At 36.7% G+C, this 19,948-nt stretch overlaps 1 protein-coding gene across 4 annotated transcripts in view; it reads right to left on the bottom strand.

The window, feature by feature from the left end:
* The window catches only part of ATP2B1 (ATPase, Ca++ transporting, plasma membrane 1), a 73,381-nt gene that overhangs the window by 19,652 nt on the left and 33,781 nt on the right, over nt 1-19,948 (bottom strand). For all 4 annotated transcript variants that reach the window (XM_006889503.1, XM_006889506.1, XM_006889504.1 and 1 more), the window contains 7 exons: nt 18,325-18,562; nt 10,049-10,228; nt 9,168-9,255; nt 8,718-8,824; nt 2,886-3,077; nt 2,432-2,645; nt 1,774-1,985 (listed from right to left, as the gene is read on the bottom strand). In XM_006889503.1, the coding sequence (XP_006889565.1) occupies nt 1,774-1,985; nt 2,432-2,645; nt 2,886-3,077; nt 8,718-8,824; nt 9,168-9,255; nt 10,049-10,228; nt 18,325-18,562 (1,231 nt within the window). The remainder of the gene's footprint in view (nt 1-1,773; nt 1,986-2,431; nt 2,646-2,885; nt 3,078-8,717; nt 8,825-9,167; nt 9,256-10,048; nt 10,229-18,324; nt 18,563-19,948) is intronic.

A 19,948-nucleotide genomic window follows, 5' to 3' on the forward strand; every position in this document is an offset into this window, starting at 1 on the left:
TTCTAGGCTGCAACAGTTTCATGATACATCTTCAAGGATATGAACATGTATGGGTAAGCACAAGTGATAACAGTGCATGTAAATTCCAAAATCAATCTCCACAATAGTCTACGTGTTTCCTAATGCCAAAGGGGCCCTTTAGAGTAGTGAGAGAAGATCCTCGCCCTGAAACCTACAGTGTCCCTTTTCCAGCAGGAAGTAGCTAAGAGAATACGCCGTCCCCTTTTCCTTATGAATCAGGGTGAAGTCTCTCTCAGGGAGGAGTGATAGGGAACGGCAAAGGACACACTGACAAAGGAGATTAATCAGAACTGGTTTTGACAAGAGGAACGAACTGGTGGGGGATAGAGAAAATAGTTTAACAATGAATGAATGGAAATCCAAACCTCTATAAATGTTCATTAAAATTAATAAAATGTAATTTTAAAAAGTTGCAAATAGAGATACCATTTGACCCAGCAATTCCACTACTGGGAATATACCCTAAAAGAGACCATAACCGACATCCAAGCAGATAATGCACACCCATGTTCATCATAGCTTTGTTCACAACAGAAAGGAGTTTGAAACAGCCCAAGTGCCCATCAACAAACAAATGGACAGAGAAGCTGTGGTATGTTCACACAATGGAATACTATACTGCATTGGAAAAAAACAAGGAACTCATGCAATATTATTCAAAATGGGAGACCCTGGAGGACATTATGCTGAGTGAAGTATCTCAGTCAAAAAAGGACAAATACTGCATGGTGCTACTGTTGTAAAATAGGACTGACCTCGGGGTTGGGGGGGAGCCTGATAAATATGGTTTTAATAATGTAGACTGCATTGAAACACATGAGGGAGAATACTGTTTAAAAGGGATATGTGATTAGGTATTTTTGTCAAGAGAGGAGTTCAGAGAGACGGCTGCAATAGTGGAATGGACCTGGGGGGAGTGATTGTAAAACAATGAAAGAATTTTTCTTTTACTTTTTCAAGAGGGTAGTGTACTGAGGGGGAGGACTGGGAGGGGGGAAAAAAGAGCAACAATGAATGAATGGAAAGCCAAAGTCTCTGTAAATTTTCATTAACAATAATGAATTTAAAAAAACCTCCAAAACCAAAAGTCATATAAACATACAAATTGTGAGTTACCTAAAACTAATGTAAGCAAATTTCATTCCTATAGTGGATACTCCTTTCTCTACTTCCTCTTGGGTCTTGTTTTTGACATCACAAAAGAAAAAATCTGGTATATACCACATGATAGATTGAGAATTACATGTATTTTAAAATATTCACGTAAAAATCTTTATTCATCAATGAACTAAAGAAATAAAACTATTAACTGCTAGAAGCCCTTAAGTGATCTGGTAACACTAAAGCCTATTATAAAAACAACAACAGCATTTTCATAGATTTGATAATAATAGTGCAAAATGCACAATTACAACTGAAGAAAGTAGGAGAAACCAAAATGACAGAACCTTAAGTATTCTTTATATTTAGAATTTTATAATGGAAGAAACTGTCACTTAAAATATTTTAAACACTCCCTTTTCTGGTTCATAAGCATGATGATTGGGTGTTCATGCTTTTGTGGATTTGTCACCCTTTAAACTTTGTTAAGACTGGGCACATTACCCATCTGATATGGGCAGGGAAAGAAAAAAAAGATTCTTCAAACACTTTTAAAAATTATCATCATCATCAAGGTAACAAGTTCGCTGCTCACCAAATGCTTCCCAAATAAAAATGAAATTGTAAACTATCTGCTACAATAGTACTCACCTGTACCACAAAAGTGCCTAAAACAATTGTGCAGAAGATGGCATTATTAAAGATTCCTTCAAATACATTTCTTTCACCATGAATTTTCCGGGCATTTATTTCGTTGAAAAGTTGCATCAGCACAAATGTATTGAAAACAATAGTATAATGTTCTGAAGGAGGAGCATGCAAAGGAGCATTCCTTCCACTATCAATATCAAAAAATTTTTCTCCTGAAAAAAACAGAAAATTAATATTTTGTAGTTAACATACAATATAAGTTAACACTTTAAGAAGTATGAAATAGTTAAGTAAGTCAAACCCTTCATCTGATCTCAAAAGACAGCACAGGAAATAAGAGATGAAAGGAATCTGAGATTATCTAGTATAAAATCTATATTTGATGAAATGAAAGTCCCTCAAACTATGATGATGTACACAAGGTCATATATGTGTGTTACTGTCAGAGACAGAAGATTCTTTACACTCGATGGCATTTTTTATCAAAGATTCTCAAACTTTACTAAGCATTCCATGGAAAAGAGGAGAAACTAAAGATAAATAATGAATGGGGAACAGAACTAATGTCTTAAAAAATATAATATTAGAATAACCTGGATGATTACTGGCTTGGAATAGAATCAATTAATCGAAGTTTTGTTAGAGATAAAATTCTTACCAGCAAATAAGAGTGTAAAGACTACCACAAGTTGATAGAACGCATGACCCAAAATATTCTTCATCATTGTGCGTGAGATGAGAGGCTTATTTCTACCGTAAGGTTTCCGAAGCAAAAGAGACTCAGTGGGTGGTTCGGTTGCCAGAGCCAGGGAAGCGAGCGTATCCATTATGAGGTTTACCCATAGCATCTGCACAGCCTTAAGCGGTGAATCCTAAAAAAGATATGTTTCCTAATAGATATTCACAACTAACCAGGGACTCAGCATATCTCAGAAAGCCTTTAGTATTTTAAAAACTTAAAGATCAGAACAAGAATAGGATTACAATCTTAAAGGAATTAACCTAAAATATTAAGTTTCTGCTTATTTAAATAGTAAGTATTTTTAAAGATACATAAATTTTTTTTTGCGCTTTAATAATAAGGAAGTTTCAATAAATAAGCTGTCACCTACTTGAGTAATACAGGCACCCGTGAAAGCAACAATCACCGCTACTACATTAACAGTAAGCTGGAACTGAAGGAATTTTGAGATGCTGTCATAGACATTTCGTCCCCACATAACTGCTTTAACAATGCTTGTAAAGTTGTCATCTGTGAGAATAATATCAGACGCTTCTTTAGCTACGTCAGTTCCAGCAATACCCTAGTAAAAAAAATTCTGGGAATTAGACTAAATGTTTAAAATAGAACTTTTAAATATTAAAAAAATAGTATAAAATTAGGAAATAAAAAACAATTACTGATTTAAATTTACTGTAAAAAATGTAATTTAGTTATTCTAAGATATATCTCAGGAAGACATCTATGTAAACTAAATTTAAAGATTGAAGAACTGAAAATAAAGTTTAAGTTGGATTAAAAATAAATAGAGACATTTACCTAAATTCCTTCCAACAGTCATATAAAAAGGTGTTTAAAAAGACAAGACAAAACAAAATTGCCATTAAAACAAAGAAAACTGGAAAGCAAACAGTAAAGGAAACTCTGGTCAGAAAGGAGATAGCCAAATGGCAAGTAATTTAGCAGACACAAGACAGCCAATCCTCAGCCAACAGTAAGGAAAGCAGAATGGAAACCCTTGGTGTACTGGAGAACCTTTCTAAGGTTTAGCATTTTGAAGCACTAGTAATCCAAAGGAAGCTGTGTTGCTAACTCAAAGGGCATGCCTCTCTGGCAGTTCGAATCTACCAGCAACTCCAAGGCAGAAAGGTGGAGAGTCCCAAGTATGAGTTACAGCCTCTGCATCTTAAAAGAGGGTCAGTTATGAGTAGGTTCCAACCTGATATCAATGAGTTTGAGGTAACTCTGGAAGTAGCGATGAAGACAAATAAAAACGGAGATCTTTGAAAAGTCTAAAAACAATGAAGATGTATCCTGAAAGCCCAAAGTATGAACAATCCAAATGTCCATGGACTTTTATGAAAAAAGGAAAAACATAAAACTAGCATTCTGTGTTTTACTGTGAGCCACTGAAGAGGTAGAATATGCCCAAAACAGTGAGAGAGGTGCCAATAAGCTCATTCCCTGCAAACTAAACTCAGCAATCTCAGGGGGAAGGGAAAACTGGAAAAGAATAGAAATGAGACTTCTAGGGAATGGGGTGTAAATAGTATTCTTCTCTTCAATCTGCATAGAACAGGTCTATGGACAGAGGATAATTTATTACCTATATGCTTATAACTTGTGCATTTTCATGTACATGTATTATATAAATCAATTGAGTCCCTCTTCGATCCATGCCTTAGCAGAAGAATGCCTGCCTATTTGCTAGACAGGATATGACAGAGAATATCTTAATTAGAATAGCAGGCACTGCTGAATGCAGCACTGTCACAATGAAGGGGAAAACAGACAAACCCCAGACTGAAAACAAAATTTCTTGGCCACTGTGTTGGTTCTGACTCATACTGTCCCTTCTTTGGGTTTATAAAGCTGTAAATCTTAATGGGAGGAGACTACCCATCTTTCTCCAACAGAGTGGCTGGTGGGTTCCTACTACTGATTTTCTGCTAAGCAACTCATAATGTTACTCATTATACAGGAAAAAAGGGGGGGAGCTAACAACAATAATTCTATTTACTGAATGTTGAGACCTACGGTACAGTAGATACAAGATTGTTCTCTACACAGAAAAGCTGAAGACTCTTTTTGTGATTGATCTAATTGGCCTAAAAATATACAATCAAAGGATCCCTAAGGAAAAGCAAGGTTAAGACTCAATTGCTAACTGAAAGGTTGGTAATTCCTATTCAATAGCCATTGTGCAGAAGCAAAGTTAAAACATTCTGCTCCTCTGAAGTCTACAGTTTAGGACACTAGGCCAAGGAAGCTGTACTACAAGACTGCCATGAGTAGGGACTAATTCAACATGACATTGATTCCACATGACAAATCCCACCAACAGAAAGACCTTTCCAGCTCCTCACAGACAACTAAAATATCTGAGGAAATTACTAACTCTCAAGATAGTGAGAACTCAAAATCTCTGCAGCAGATGAAAGCCTAATTTTTAAAAATATGGTCAGCTCTGGTGGCCTAGTAGCAAGAAGCTGCACTGCAATACCAGAGGTACATGGTTCGAATCCACCAGATGTTAACACTCATAATAAAATGTAAATTAAATAAAATTAAATTTAAATTAAAAAATGTAAGGCAGGGGAGAGAAGATAATACACAGAAAGGTAACAGGTTTAGCAATAAAACAACAAAAACTGCTAAAGGAAAATTTCAGATATTTTTATAAAAAAGAAAACACTTAGATATCAAATACGTAATGAAATTGAACCAACAATAAAAACTTTAGGAAACAGTCCTGAAATTAAAGTAATGACAGCAGAGGTATAGAAAAAGCCCTAGAAAACAGGTCAGTCCAAGAGGTCCAAACAAAAGGGGAGAACGGGATATAGCAGGGGAAACTGCAGAAAGAAACAGTAGAGAAGAAATACAAGTAATAGGAAAATTTAAGATTGGAGTAGAATTTTCATTAAAAATCTACTCTAAGACAATTACACATGACATTTCAGAGAAATGAAAGCAAAGGATCTACAAGTCTCTGAAGAGAATGAAAGGTTTCGATATTCATAATAGTATGACTTACACTGGAAGAATGGATTTAAAATTCTGAATGCTAATGGTTTCTAACCCAAATTTTTAGATTACATCATATTAAGAAAGAAGAAGGATGGAAGACAAAAAAAATCATTCATAGTAAATTAACTTACTTCCCATGAACTTTTCCTTGGGAAATTATTAAAAGTAATTCTAACAGATGAGAGAAGAAACTAAAAGACTATAGTATCAAATCCATAAAATAAAAATATAACCCAATAACGGTGCAGGAGATCAATAAAATAGCTGTGTAGCAAGGATTAGCAAACAGTCAGTCTAGGTTAAATGATGTCAGAAAATCTAAGATACTGCCAAGAAGATGAAACTTGTAAGAGGTCAGATGTCTGAGGTATTGAAAGGAGAACCTGGGGATAAATTAGTGTAAATGTGAAAGCTACCAATACTCCATTCAAAACTCTTAAGCATTTAATAGGTAAGATATTAATCACTGTTCAAATAAAAACTAGTTTTCCTGTCAAACACAGACAGGGAGCTCTGCTCTGGTAGCCTAGCATTAAGGAGCTGTGCTGACATACACATGTGCACAGTTCAAATTCACCTGCTGCTCTGCAACAGAAAGATGAGCAACCTCCTTTGCAATTTACAACCTCTGTAAACCCCTGGATGGTTAGCTATGAGTCTGTTTCCGTTCAATGGCAATGTGAAAGTATGCAAGATTGTCAAATAAGCTTGAGAAACATAAATAAAAAAAAAGAAAGACAATAGAGTAAAGTAGTTTTGAGTTTCCAAGTTTATTTCACACCATCAAAACTTTTAGGAAATACTAACCAAAAGGATAAAACCCAGAACTCCTTATTTTGGCATATAAAGCCATTTGCCCTGTCAATCTTCCCAGATTCTCAACCACTAAGCACCCTACTCTCTTTCAGTTATTTTAGTATGATTTATTATAATGGAAGAATTAAGAAAAAAATAATGATTATTTCACTTCTAAGGAATTCTGGTGGAGCAGTGGTTAAGTGCTAGCAGTGCTAATAGAAAGGTCTGTTGTTGCATTCCACCAACAGGCCATTGGGAGACAGTTACAGCTGAGGAAACCATGGTGGTAAAGTGTTACTTTGTCGTTTAAGCAGTATACAAACTATATTTCATCACCATGGGTTTCTTGCCAGTCTCTTCTAAATGTTCTTCCCTCTCAGTTCAAATGGTACCTCTATAGGAAAACCTTTCCCAGTCTCTATAGACAGAGTTAAGGACTCCTCTTTTAAGACTTTTAGGATCTTGCCTTCTACGGCTATTGGATCTTGCCTTCTATGGCTATTACGCTGCTGTGATTCTTACTTACTTGCCATGTCTGCAGAACACTTAAGAGGCAGAGACTATTTCTATTTATTTCTATACCATATATTTAAAAATAGCATTTTAATGTTTCAGGAAGCCAAAACTTGAATCCCTTACTAATTCAAATAAAATTTAAAGACAGTATTTTAATTATTTTAGGGAAAGTTTTAGGACCATAGATGTATTTGGTTATACCACAAACATTGTCATTGATGACAGAAATATCTGTACATGTGGTGAACTGTACTTGAGAAAAAAACAATCACAGTAATATTATATGCCAACAGAGACTTGTTATATAAAAGAATTTAATGGAAATTACTAAAAGGGAAAATCTGAAAGTACTGAAAACTAATAAGGTACACATACATTTCTTTTGTAAAGTCATCTATACACTTATTCTTTTTCCTGTCTTTTAAAAAGAGTTTTGATAAGTTATCATTAAAGAATGACAACAACAACAACAAAAAAAACCCTTAAAAACAGAACAGCCATTGTACTGTGTTTCTGTTTGGTGCCTGTCTTACAAACTTTTAAAAACGGTATTTTGTTATGTAAATTGAGTTCACAGTCAGCTGTTAAAAGGAGCATATCCCTTATGCCTCTACTTTCCTTCCCCCATTCCTACTAAATGATAAAAAATAGTGATGAATTCCTAAACAAAAAGGAAGAGTCCTCAAGTACTTCTTTCACTACTCCTCACCAGTCTTCAGAAGCTCATCCTGGACACATCTGCCAATCAAATATGGGACGTGACAGGGCGAAACCTTTCAGTTCAGAAAAATTAACCAACAGAAACCTGCTGTTTAAAAAATTAACAAAAAAATCAAGTTCTACCCATCTCCCTTCTTCCTGTTAAAAGAACCATAGTGTTTCTTCTAAATTTCTAACCAACCAACCAACCAACTCAAAAGTTAACCCTCTATTGGGTTGCTGAGGCTATAAATCACACAGGAGAATACTGTCCTCCTTTCTTTTCAACTCTCTAATGAAGTAGCAAAATGTTGGGAGAAAGTATCTCTCAACCTTCTCCATTAGAGGAACAAATTCAGAACAAATTCTGCAGTCAAATGATTCTGCTGCATGTGCAGGAAAAGTATTTGGTTTGAGAGTTTAGTTTGATTATACCTATGGATATGTTTAACTGGGGAAAAGTAAAATACTTAATTTCCTATGGTTACTGGTAGTATTATGACTTATGTCCAAGATGGAAAACTGGAAGAAATGAATTCAAAGATTTAATAACTACAATCATTTTTTGTTTATATATAGCTAATTCAAGGTACCCATTTTATGCTAAACATTTCATCAATACGTAACACTTGTATAACAAGCTAAAATTTCCTAATACTTAGTCAAATCTAAAGTTAGACATTTTTGTGAATAAAAGTTTTTTGGTTTTTTTTTTCCCCCAAAAAGATCATGTTCACATACTAATTCATGACATTCAATTACTCTTTAAGAGACATTTTCAGCCTAATGGAAAACTGTCAGTTGTATTTTTAATTAAAACAAAACTATTCTAAGCATGTCTTTTGCATAAAGATGGTTGCTATCAAGTTTTCATGAGGACAGATCACTAAATATTTTAAATACAAGGTTTTGATATTGATAAAATTGTTTATAAGATCTACCTCCCTATCCCCCAATTTATTCTATTAAATAAATGTATATCAACTAATTACACCTATATACCAATATACAAGTTTAGGTCTACTGATTATTCGTCAAATTGATTTTAATATAAAAAATCAGTTATGAATTTCAATAGATTTAAAATTTTACACTGAAATCAGAATTTTCTTAAAGAGTAATTAAAAGCAAAAATCAGTCAATAATTTACATCTGAATACTAGAATAGGTAAGTTCCTACCATTGCAAATCCAACATCTGCTTTCTTCAGTGCTGGGCCATCATTGGTACCATCACCAGTTACAGCTACAACCTGGCGTTGTTCTGAGACAGTGCTGTCAATTATACCTTAAATAAATGTAAATATTTGTACTTTAAAGACATCCTCATTAAAGAATTTTACAGATTCAATATTTTAAAAAGATAATTAGATAAACATAGAAAAATGAAAACTGTCTAGATGTTAGGTAAAGACCAATTCTAGAAGCAAAGTCAAATAAGGAGCAAGTAGTCTTATTTAAACACCAAATGTCAATTAATTCACTTAAAGTAGCACAAATAAATAAGGTTAGATTTTATCAGAAAAGATGATATGCATGATCGAATCTAAATTTAGTATCTATTAATATTTTCCAAAGTAGAAGACATTTTACTATTAAGAAATAATGAAACAGCACAAATACTGACTCACCTTTAACCAGTGTATGCTTGTCAGTAGGAGATGATCTTGCAAGCACTCGAAGCTTTGGCCAAATCTTGTCTATCCGCTCTTGCTCAATCTATAAATTTTTATCAAAGTTAAAAATGTGCCTGAAGTTAGTTTCCTAACTGCAAATTAGTTATCATATACATCAGTGGGTCTCAAGTGTGGTTAACATCAGTAGTCTTAGCAACTCCTGAGAACTTGTCAGAAATGCAAATTCTTGAGTTACCACCCGAGGCTTATCTCATCAGAAACCCTGGGGTGGGGCCTACCAGGCTGTGATTTCCTTGTCACTCTGAGATTGCTCAAATTTGAAAACCACTGCTATTTTAATCAGTATTAAGACCAGATTTGTAAAATCTCCCCATTGCCTAAGAAAATGGTAATTCTTATTATATTACTATTTTATACCTTAGCATAAAAATCTCAGTTTCAAGTATGTTCCTTATCAATCGTTACAAAATCTTGCAATATTTCCTGATACATATTGTACTTCTGAAACTGACTAGCACACACTCCCTTAGGTGTTTTGTCACATAATTTTATCTTCTGGAATCTACATTAGCTTTGGACTACATTAATACATGTGTAATGCATGTGTAGGAAGCTCTGGTGGCCTAGTCGTAAGAAGCTCTCCTGTAATCCCAAAGGTTGTATGCAATTCAAATACACCACCTGCTCCATGGGAGAAGGACGGGTAATCAATCGCCTCTTGTGTGATTAATTGCCTCTGAAAACCTACTAGAGGGTCAGATATGGGTAGGTTCAGACTTGAAGGTAAACAACAATGGCATTTTCAGTACGTAGTTGTTAAAAATAATTCCTAAAAAAGAGTTAAAAAAAAAAAAAAGAGAGAGAGAAGGCCTTACCTCTCCTTTCTCATTTCGTATTCTTCTGTTGAAATCTTTACCTTCCAGGCATAGAAAATCTTCTCCAGGATGTAAGATACCACATTTGGTAGCAATAGCCCGAGCAGTATTAATATTATCACCAGTGACCATCCGCACAGTAATTCCAGCCCTCTGACATTTCTTTATTGCTTCAGGTACCTGGGTTATACAGGAAGAGAGAGAGAGAAAAAAATTCTGTAACATTAAGAAAATGAGTATTTTACAGACTGGGCTGGAAATCCTACCAAATATCCATTACATTTAACGATCATAAATACTTCTAAGTTTAATTTCTTCTCAAGATAGCCAGTATTTCTTGACTCCACTAATAGCAATCTTTTTATATCTTCTATTACCATAAGATGGATCTGTTAAGTGTTTACTTAAGAACAGAGTATGCCCAGATTATTTCTTAAATAACCAATGTTTGATTTTGAAAACCATCAGTCCTATAAATAATATTTGCCCTAATATCTCATTTAAGAGAAAGAAAATTCTATGCTCTCATTGATTAGGCTGTATCCTCAAATTATCTTGACACAGAAACAATGAATAAGAGGGGGGGGAACCCCACAAAACAACAAACCAGTCTAAATCTAACTGTGTGAAAAATAACGCTTGAGAAAGTCTAACATTTATTGACTACTTGTTTTGTCAAGGTGATTCCAGACCACAGTGAATAAATAGGAGATAAAAACGGCATCCTAAGATTTGCAAGACTGTAATCTTTACGGAGGCCCTTGTGGCACACCATACAATTTAACCAACTAACTAAAAGTTCAGTCGTTTGAATTCAACAGCTGTTACAGATGAGAAATAAGGGCGCTCTCCTTCCATAAAAGATTTGTTGTTGTTGTTGTTATGTGCCATCAAGTTGTCTGCGAGCCTTGAAAAAACTTGATGAGCTGGAACTGACTCAATGGGAGTGAGTGAGTCTTTGTGGAGAGAAAACCTGGTGGTGCAACTCAGATGCCAACCAAAAAGTTCGAGGCCTGAACTCACCAGGCACTCTGTGTGAGGAAGATGCGGCAGTCTGTTTCCATAAAAATTTATAGCCTTGGAGACCCTACAGAAAGTCCTACTTTGTCCTACAGGGAAGCTAGGAGTCCAACCCTTTCACAACTGGAAGCTTTATAGGAAAAGCCTGCTACATTTTTCTCTTGTGGAATGGCTGGTGGGTTTGAACCAGTGTCCTTCCTGTTAGTAGCTGAACATTTAACTGTGGAGTGTGCTTTTGGAGCTACTTAATAAACACCAAATATTTCCACTTAAAATTAAAAAACTACCTCCACTTTAAAAAAAGAAAAGAAAAAAAAAAAAAAAAGAAAGATCAAATATCCAGTAAATATATGCCATAAAGCTGGATTTGTTCCAGATATCTAATTCATCAAGATTCCTTAAACCATGCATATACAGTTCAGAGAAAGCTTTCATATGACATACTCTGATGGTTAAGCGGTAAGAAGCTGCACTGTCAACCCAAAAGTACAGGATTTGAATCCACCAGCTGCTCTACAGGAGAAAGATGGGCAATCCTTTCCTGTACAATTTACCACCTCTGAAAACCTGCTGGAGGGTCAGCTATGAATTGGTTCTGACTCACTGAATGGTACATAACTACAGTAACATGCTGGTATAAAAGTATCTATTCCATTTTGTGATACAGAAAAATAAGTACCAAATACTGAAGAAGATATAAAGATTTTCATCAATCTCAATGCTAAGGACATAAATTACCAACGTTTTTAAAGGGCAAAAGTTAAAGACAACCTAATTTAGTAATACATTTAGGTACATTTTAGGTCACACATCAATGTATAAAACTTTTAATGGCTTTCTTTTGGTGAAAGTATCCACTGGTATGTTCATTAGCATTTTAAATTCCAAAACTCAATACTGAACTCACAATGATTTCTAAAAGGCTGTTCGTTATGATTATCTACTACATTGGTACCACAGACCTAGTCCTGCTTGTAATTTAGAGTCTAGTTCCTGCTTCTCTAGTAACACTGGTAATTGTTCAAGTATCTCAGTCTTACACCATTTTTTTATAGTCACAACATTTTCCCCTCATCTCATTTAGACTCACTTGTGAATTCTCCAGGACAGACAGACAAGTTGCAGACCTCTAGATCCAAATGCCCACTTGACATACACTAACTTGAGTGTCACAGAATGTCAAAATAGGTATACTTAAACTCAACAGAATCAATCCTATTGGTTCTATCTCTATTTATTTTAAAATCTTTTCTTTTCCATATTGTCTGTCACAATCATCTCTAAACCATGATCATCTGCTGTTTGGATCGTGGCAGTAATTTCACTGCCTTCCCTGCTTACTCCTCTCTCCCCTCTAATCTACTTCGTACTCAGTATCCAAAATAGTATTTTAACAACATAAATCTGAATTTTTGTTAATGACTTCTCACTGCATTTTAGAATATAGTCCTTATGGTCTAGTAAGGCCAAATATAATCTTGTCTCCCTCCTCCCCCTTTTCTCTACACTTACAGCCATACTGGCCTCCTTACCATCTTTGAAATCACGAAATACTTCTCTCAACTTTAAGCCTCTATACTTTTTTGGTTCCCCTTGCCTGGAATATTCTTCCTGCAGCTAAGTGTATAGTATTAGTATTAGTATATTGGCTGTATATTCTCAACTTAAATACCATATCCTCAGAAATTCTTAAATGTGGTCTCCTGTGGAGAGCCTTCCTGGCCCTTATCACACTTTTAACTGTTTTATTTAATGTCACCCTCCCTGTCTCTGTATACCATCCAGAATGCAATATCTCTGAAGGTAGGGACCAAGTCTGATTTTTTTAAAAATGTGTTTTCACTTGGTGTACTGTCCATGCAGCTATTATTTTCCTTGGCTATTCCCCCATAGCACATCAGCAGAGAACTGCCAGAAGTTCAGGCTGGGTTTAGAAGGGGTCATGGTACTAGGGATATTGTAGCTCATATTACATGGATCTTAGCTGCAAGCAGGGAATACCAGAAGAATGTATATCTGTGTTTCATTGATTATGCAAAAGCGTTTGACTGCGTGGATCATAAACAAACTGACTGACTCTGAGAAGAATGGGAATCCCAGAACATTTAATCGTGCTAATACGAAACCTATACTTGGACCAAGAAGCAGTCGTCAGAACAGAACAGGGTAACACTGCATGGTTCAAAATTGGGAAGGGTGTACGCCAGGGATGTATCCTGTCTCCATACCTTTTCAACCTGTATGCAGAGCAGATTATCTGAGAGGCGGGGCTCTATGAGGAGAAGTGTGGAGTCAGGATTGGTGGAAGATCTATTAACAATCTGCGTTATGCAGATAAGATAACCCTGCTTGCTGAAACTGAGGAGGACCTCATGAACTTGCTGCGGAGGGTCAAGGACTGCAGCCTTCAGTATGGACGGAGGCTCAATGTCAAGAAGACAAAGATTCTCACCACTGGACCAATTGGCAGCATCAGGATGGATGGCGAAGAGATTGAGATTGTTCACAGCTTCAGTTTGCTCGGCTCCACAGTCAACACTCTTGGCACCAGCAGCCAGAAAATAAAAAAACGTATTGCGATAGAAAAGTCGGCTGTTAGGGACCTCTCTGAAGTACTCAAGAGCAACGGTGTGTCTCTGGAGATTAAGGTGCGTCTAACACAGGCCATGGTCTTTGCAATCACTTGTTATGCATCAGAGTTGGACAACTGACTAGGGAGGATAGGAGGAGAATTGATGCCTTTGAGCTGTGGTGCTGGAGAAGAGTACTGAATGTACCATGGACTGCCAGGAAAACAGACAGATTCATCCTGGAGAGGGTTAAACCGGGCTACTCCTTGGACACAAGGATTCTGGGGCTTCGTATGACATACTTTGGAGATGTTGTAAGGAGGGACAGGTCTTTGGAGAGGGACATCATACTTGTGAGGGTGGAGGGACGGCACAGGAGGGGAAGACCCTCTATGAGGTGGATTGATTCAGTGACTGGGGTCATCGGGATGGGTGTGTCAGAGGCAGCGCAATTGGCACAGGATAGAGCAGGGTTTAGGGCTGTTGTATGTCGGGTTGCTATGAGTCGCAAGCAACTTGACAGCACGTAACAACAACAACATTCCCCCTCTTCAGAATACAAACATTATGGCTATTTTGTACACTTATTTTCAGGGTTTAGAAGAGTACCTGGTACAACATATTAGGTTATCAAATCAAGTTTTCTACAGATCAATTAGTTGACAAAGTCCTGTGCTTTACTCACATTGTTTCCTTTGTTCAGAATGTGCTTATTACTAAGCACATGTTTCCTGGTCTAACTAATAACATAATTCTTTAAGATAACTAACCTTTAGGGAGTCCTGTAGACTTGGCCCTGTACTCATGACAATCTCAAGCACAATGAGAAGAGATAGCTATGATCTATAGTAGTCATTGGCTAATTTTTGGAAGCAGATAACCAGATTTTATTCCTAGTCTGTTTTAGCCTGGCAGCTCTGTTTTAAGTCTGTTTAACATCATCACAGCAATATGAAAACCTTCAGTGACAGGTGAGTGGTGGCTGACAGGAGTATGTTAGCAATGAACTGAACCTGTAGGAAGTTGAGAATTACATCACTCAACCACCAACTGCCACTCCCAACAGGAGGGATTTCTAGGCACATGCATTTTTTGACAGGACAGCTAAGATTTAACTCACACTAGTTGTACTGTCTAGGACCAACCTCTATGTCTCCTTTTTTTAAAAAAAAAAATTTGTCAATTGAGAGTCGTAGTACTCAGACCTCACAGAACTGAATTACTATATAATATGTGTAAGGCATTTGAAATAGGCTAGAACACTTTATAAGGACGTAATAAAAGAACACTATTACTTCAAGCTTGGTCAGGGGCTTATTCCAATGCTTTTTATCTAACACTCAATGGATATTTTGGTTTTTAATTAATGAACTTCCAATATATTTTTTTTAAAAAAAGAAGTCTAGAGTGACATCCTTTACAGCATTGATATCATTATTGTTATATATGCCTACTTCAAATAGACATTCAGTTTTTAAATTGTACTAGCTTTCCTTAGAAACTCAACGTCATATGCAGCTAGCTGGTGGATATTGTACTTCGAGAAAATTGTTCTCAATGCAGTAAGGTCTACTGAAGAATGTTGGTTTAGATACTCAAAACATTCTAATGGTATCTGTTACATAACTTATGAAGGAGGTATGGTGGCTTAGTGGTAAGGAGGTTGCACTGCCAATCTAAAGTCTGAATTCACCAGGTGCACCATGGGAGAAAAAGAGCAATCTCATCCTGTGCAGTTTGCCGACTCTAAAAACTCACTGGAGGGTTAGCGATGAGTTGCTTCTGATTCAATGATACACCAAACAATACATAATTTAGGGGAAGAACTTATGCCTTTGAGTTGTGGTGTAGAAGAATACGGAATATTCCGTACACTGCCAAAAGAACAAGCAGGTCTGTCTTGGAGAAGTGCAACCAAGGTTCTCCACTCCTTACAGGCAAGAATGGTGAAATTTTTTTATCCTTGGGCATATTGGGAGTATTGCCAGAGGACCCCGTCCTTGAAAAAGGACATCACGCTGTGAAAAGTGGAAGGTCAGGAAAAGACAGGATAACCCCAACAAGATGGACTGGCACAGTTATTTTAACAATGGGCCTAAGCATGTTGGTGATTGTTAGGATGGTATAGAATAGGGAAGGGTTCAGATCTGTTACTTATAGGGTTGCTATGAGGTGTAATTTATAGAATGGTACCTAAAAACAACAACTGGTAGTCTAGTGGGTAAGGAACTGCAATACCAACCCAAACAAAGGCATGTGTTTTCAATCTATCACTCGTTTGTGGGAGGCAGCAGTTTAGAACCTCAAGATAAACACACTTGTGGGACAGGTATGAGTGAGTTCTTAATCCATGGCAATGACTTTCACTTACTTAATTTAGGGAGTTCTGATGGCATAGTTTGTGGAAAGATAACTTAAAAGATAGCACGTCTCTGGTGGCTCGAACTCCCTTGCAGTTCCGAGGGAGAAAGATGGGCAATCTCCTCTAGTGTGATTTATAATGTGGGAAATCCAGGGTTGAGTCAGCTACAAGTTGAGTCTTGAGAGCAATGAAGTTTGTTTTTCCCTTAAAGTATTGTTGTTATGTGCTGTTGAGTCACCTGCGACACATACCGACCAGCCCTAAACCCTGCTCTATCCCCATGTCAATCTTATTTGTTTCCAACACACCTATCCTCATTACCACAATGAATCAAGTCCACTTCATCGAGGGTCTTCCTCTCCTGTGTTGTCCTTCTCCAAGGACTAATTCCACCTTGCAACAGTATGTCAGACAAATCCACCTTGCCACAGTATGTCAGACAAAGCTTCAGAATCCTTGCTTCCAAGGAGGAGCCTGGCTTCACCCTCTCCAGGATCAATTTGTTTGTTCTTCTAGCAGTCAATGGTATATTCAATACTCTTCTCCTTCTGTCATCCCTAGTCATTGTGCAGATCTCTGATGCACAACAAGTAATTGCAAAGACCATGGACTGTATCAGGTGCACCTTAGTCTCCAGACTGACATCACTGCCCTTCAGTACTTTGGAGAGGTCTCTGACAGCAGACTTTGCCAATGCAATTTGTCTTTTAATTTCCTGGCTTCTGGTACCAAGAGTGTTGACTGTAGAGCCAAGAAAACAAAAGCTGTAACAGGCTTCCATCGTGATGCTGCCAATTGGCCCAGTGGTGAGAATCTTTGTTTTCTTGATGTTAAGCTTCAATCCATTTTGAAGGCTGCAGTCTTGACCATCTGCAGCAAGTGCTTCAGGTCTTCCTCAGTTTCAGTACGCAGGGTTGTGTCATCTGCATAATGCAGGTTGCTGATGAGTCTACCTCCAATCTTGATGCCACATTCCTCCTCATAGAGCCCAGTCTCCCTGATAATCTGTTCCACATATAGACTGAAAAGGTCTGGAGATAGGACACATCCCTGGCGTACACCCTTCCCAATTTTGAACCATGCAGTGTTTCCTTGCTCTGTTCTGATGACTGACTCTTGGTCCAAATATAGGTTTCGCATAAGCACAATCAAGTGTTCTGAGATTCCCATTCTTCTCAGAGTCAGCCACAGTTTATTGTGCTCTACACAGTCAAATGCCTTTGCCCAATTAAACAGACAGACATTGCTCTGTTACTCTCTGCTTTCAGTCAAGATCCACCTGACATTAGTTATAATATCCCTAGTACCACGGCCTTTTCTAAACCCCAGCCTGCACTTCAGGCAGTTCTCTGTTAATGTGATGCTCCTGTCACTTTTTGATAATGTTCAACAGACTCTTGCTTGCATATGCTATTAATGATACTGATCAATAATTACCACACTCTGTTGGGTCACCCTTCTTTGGAATATAAGTCTCTTTCAGTCAGGTGGCCAGGTGCTTGTCCTACAGATTTCGTGGCACAACTTGGTAAGCACATCCAGGGCAGCGACTGTTTGTTGAAATATGTCAATCGGTATACCATCAATTCTGAGGACCTTGTGGCTCCCCCCCGCCCACCCCCATTCTTTCAGAGCAGCTTGAACTTCTTCCTTCATCACCACAGGCTCTTACTCATACGTTGTTTCATGAAATTCTTCCATGTCCACCAATTCCTTTTGGTATAGTGATTCTATATACTCTTCCCATCTTCTTTTAATGCTTCCTGGATCATCTAATAGTCTGCCCAAAGCATCCTTAAATATTGCAACTTGAGGTCTGCATTTGTTCTTCAGTTCCTTCAGCTTAAGAAACGCTGAGCGAGTTTGGCCCTTTTGATTTTCTGACTCCAGCTCCTTGCACATTTCATTGTAATACTTTGTCTTCCTGTGCTGCCCTTTGTAATCTTCTGCTCAACTCCTTTCTATCTTGATTTCTTCCCTTTGCTTTGGGTTCTTGGTGCTCTAGAGGAATACTGAGAGTTTCTCGACATCCATCTTGGTCTTTTCTTCCTTTTAAAGTATTAATTATCAACTGACAAGCTTATGTAGTTTAACACATTGCTCTAGGTAATAGTGCTATGAACAGCAAAGAAACTGTCTAAAGAAAATTTCTAGAAAGGTAGTGTATGCATCATCAGCACTATAATTTCAATTTTCTCAGGTTCAAGTAGAAAAAAATAAACTCACCAAAAGCAGGAATTTTACTAGAAAATTGATTCCAGTTACTGACTAGATCTTCTACAGCTAAGAGATTTTACACATGCAGACCACAGATGCTTCATTACCTCAGGTCTCACAGGATCTTCAATTCCCACAACTGCAATGCACGTAAGGCCAGTGACAATATCATTTTCATTATCCCACTCTGGTTCTGGTTCTCCTGCTGGGAAATCTCTGAATGCAAGACATATGGTTCTCAGGCCTTCTGATGCCATTGGTTCAATCACAGTTTTCACAATATCATCACGGTCCCTTGGTCTGAATACTTTTGCTTCACCATTAGCACTCAAAATTTTGAAACACCTAAAAAGAAATGTCGAATACAAATATCAGTATAAGAAAAACAAAATGGCTAATGTCACTTAAGTAAACGGGAAGGCCTAGAATCATGAGATTTATTACCTGAGAATTACATTTTTCTAGACATAAGTCATACCACTTTTAATTTTCCTTCCTATAGGGTTTTTTAATCTATTAGATATTAGATATTGTCTGAAACTTCTCATTTGGAAATGCAGTGCTTTTCAAATTTCCACTAAGAATCTTTAACGGCAGAGGAAAAAGCAAATGATGTACTGGACCATTTTGGCATAGAATGTGTCATTAACAAAATTTTCATACATTTTTCTCCTTTCAAGGTAAAAAGCTGATAGTCAGTTCCTTACCTGGAAAGTTACTTCATTATCTCTATTTTAACCATATCAGAAAAAAAGAATGACTTTGTGTTTAAACAAACATGGTCTCCACACAATTCTTCCCTACCCCCACCCCATATTACTGGAAAAGATTTTCAGTAATAGCCTGAACTAAAAACAGATAAAAAGAAAAATCTTATCTGAAGTTTGAATTGTCCATTCAAGAAGCTGTATGACAAAATATAAACCCTATAAACCCTTAGTATAAATATGCAATCTGGCTCCATGCTACATGTCTTATATGCATTATTTTGTTATCCTGGCACAGAGTTGGGAGTCATCAACTCCTTATTTAGTAAAGAAAACAGAACAATTCACTACTTAGATGCAAGTCTAATCTGTTTTGATTTTTAAAAAATCTATTAATTTTACTGTATCATCTACCTAATATCCAACTAGGAATGAGATCCCTCAATGTGACCTACAATATGGATTCAATTCCATTCCTTTCCCTTTTTCTGTGTTGTAGCTTCCCCTCATCTTTCCTCACAGTGTGGTCCTCATTTTAAAATTTTGCACCCATTTACCATGCACTATATTTTCAGTGAGTTTGTCTTAATCCTGTAAGACTTCCATTGATCAAGTGTTCATTAAACCCTGTCTGGATTATTATCCATCTATACAAATGAAAAACTTAAAGACATTTTAAATGTTGTAATTTTCCATGATCTGCAATTTTTCCAAGATTATTTTAACAGCTCTTTGCTTGAATTAAAGAAATGAAATAAATTTAAATATCTATAATAACAAACAAATTTATAAACATGAAAGATAAAACTGATACTACTAATCTGTACTCCGACAATTAAAAATGACAGAATATACTTAAATATGACACTACAGTATTATAACTTATATAATCTTTACTTTGGTATAAAAGAATTCTTCTCAAGATCTAGTTTTAAAGTCTTTCTGTTCTAGAAACTAAACCAGAATTCATTAATCTCATTTATTTATCTATCTATCTACCCAGCCAAAGACATAAAACTTGCTT

The sequence above is a fragment of the Elephantulus edwardii genome, unplaced genomic scaffold, assembly GCF_000299155.1.
Source record: "Elephantulus edwardii isolate Elephantulus edwardi_28Jun2011 unplaced genomic scaffold, EleEdw1.0 scaffold00078, whole genome shotgun sequence".
Classification (NCBI taxonomy): Eukaryota; Metazoa; Chordata; class Mammalia; order Macroscelidea; family Macroscelididae; genus Elephantulus; species Elephantulus edwardii.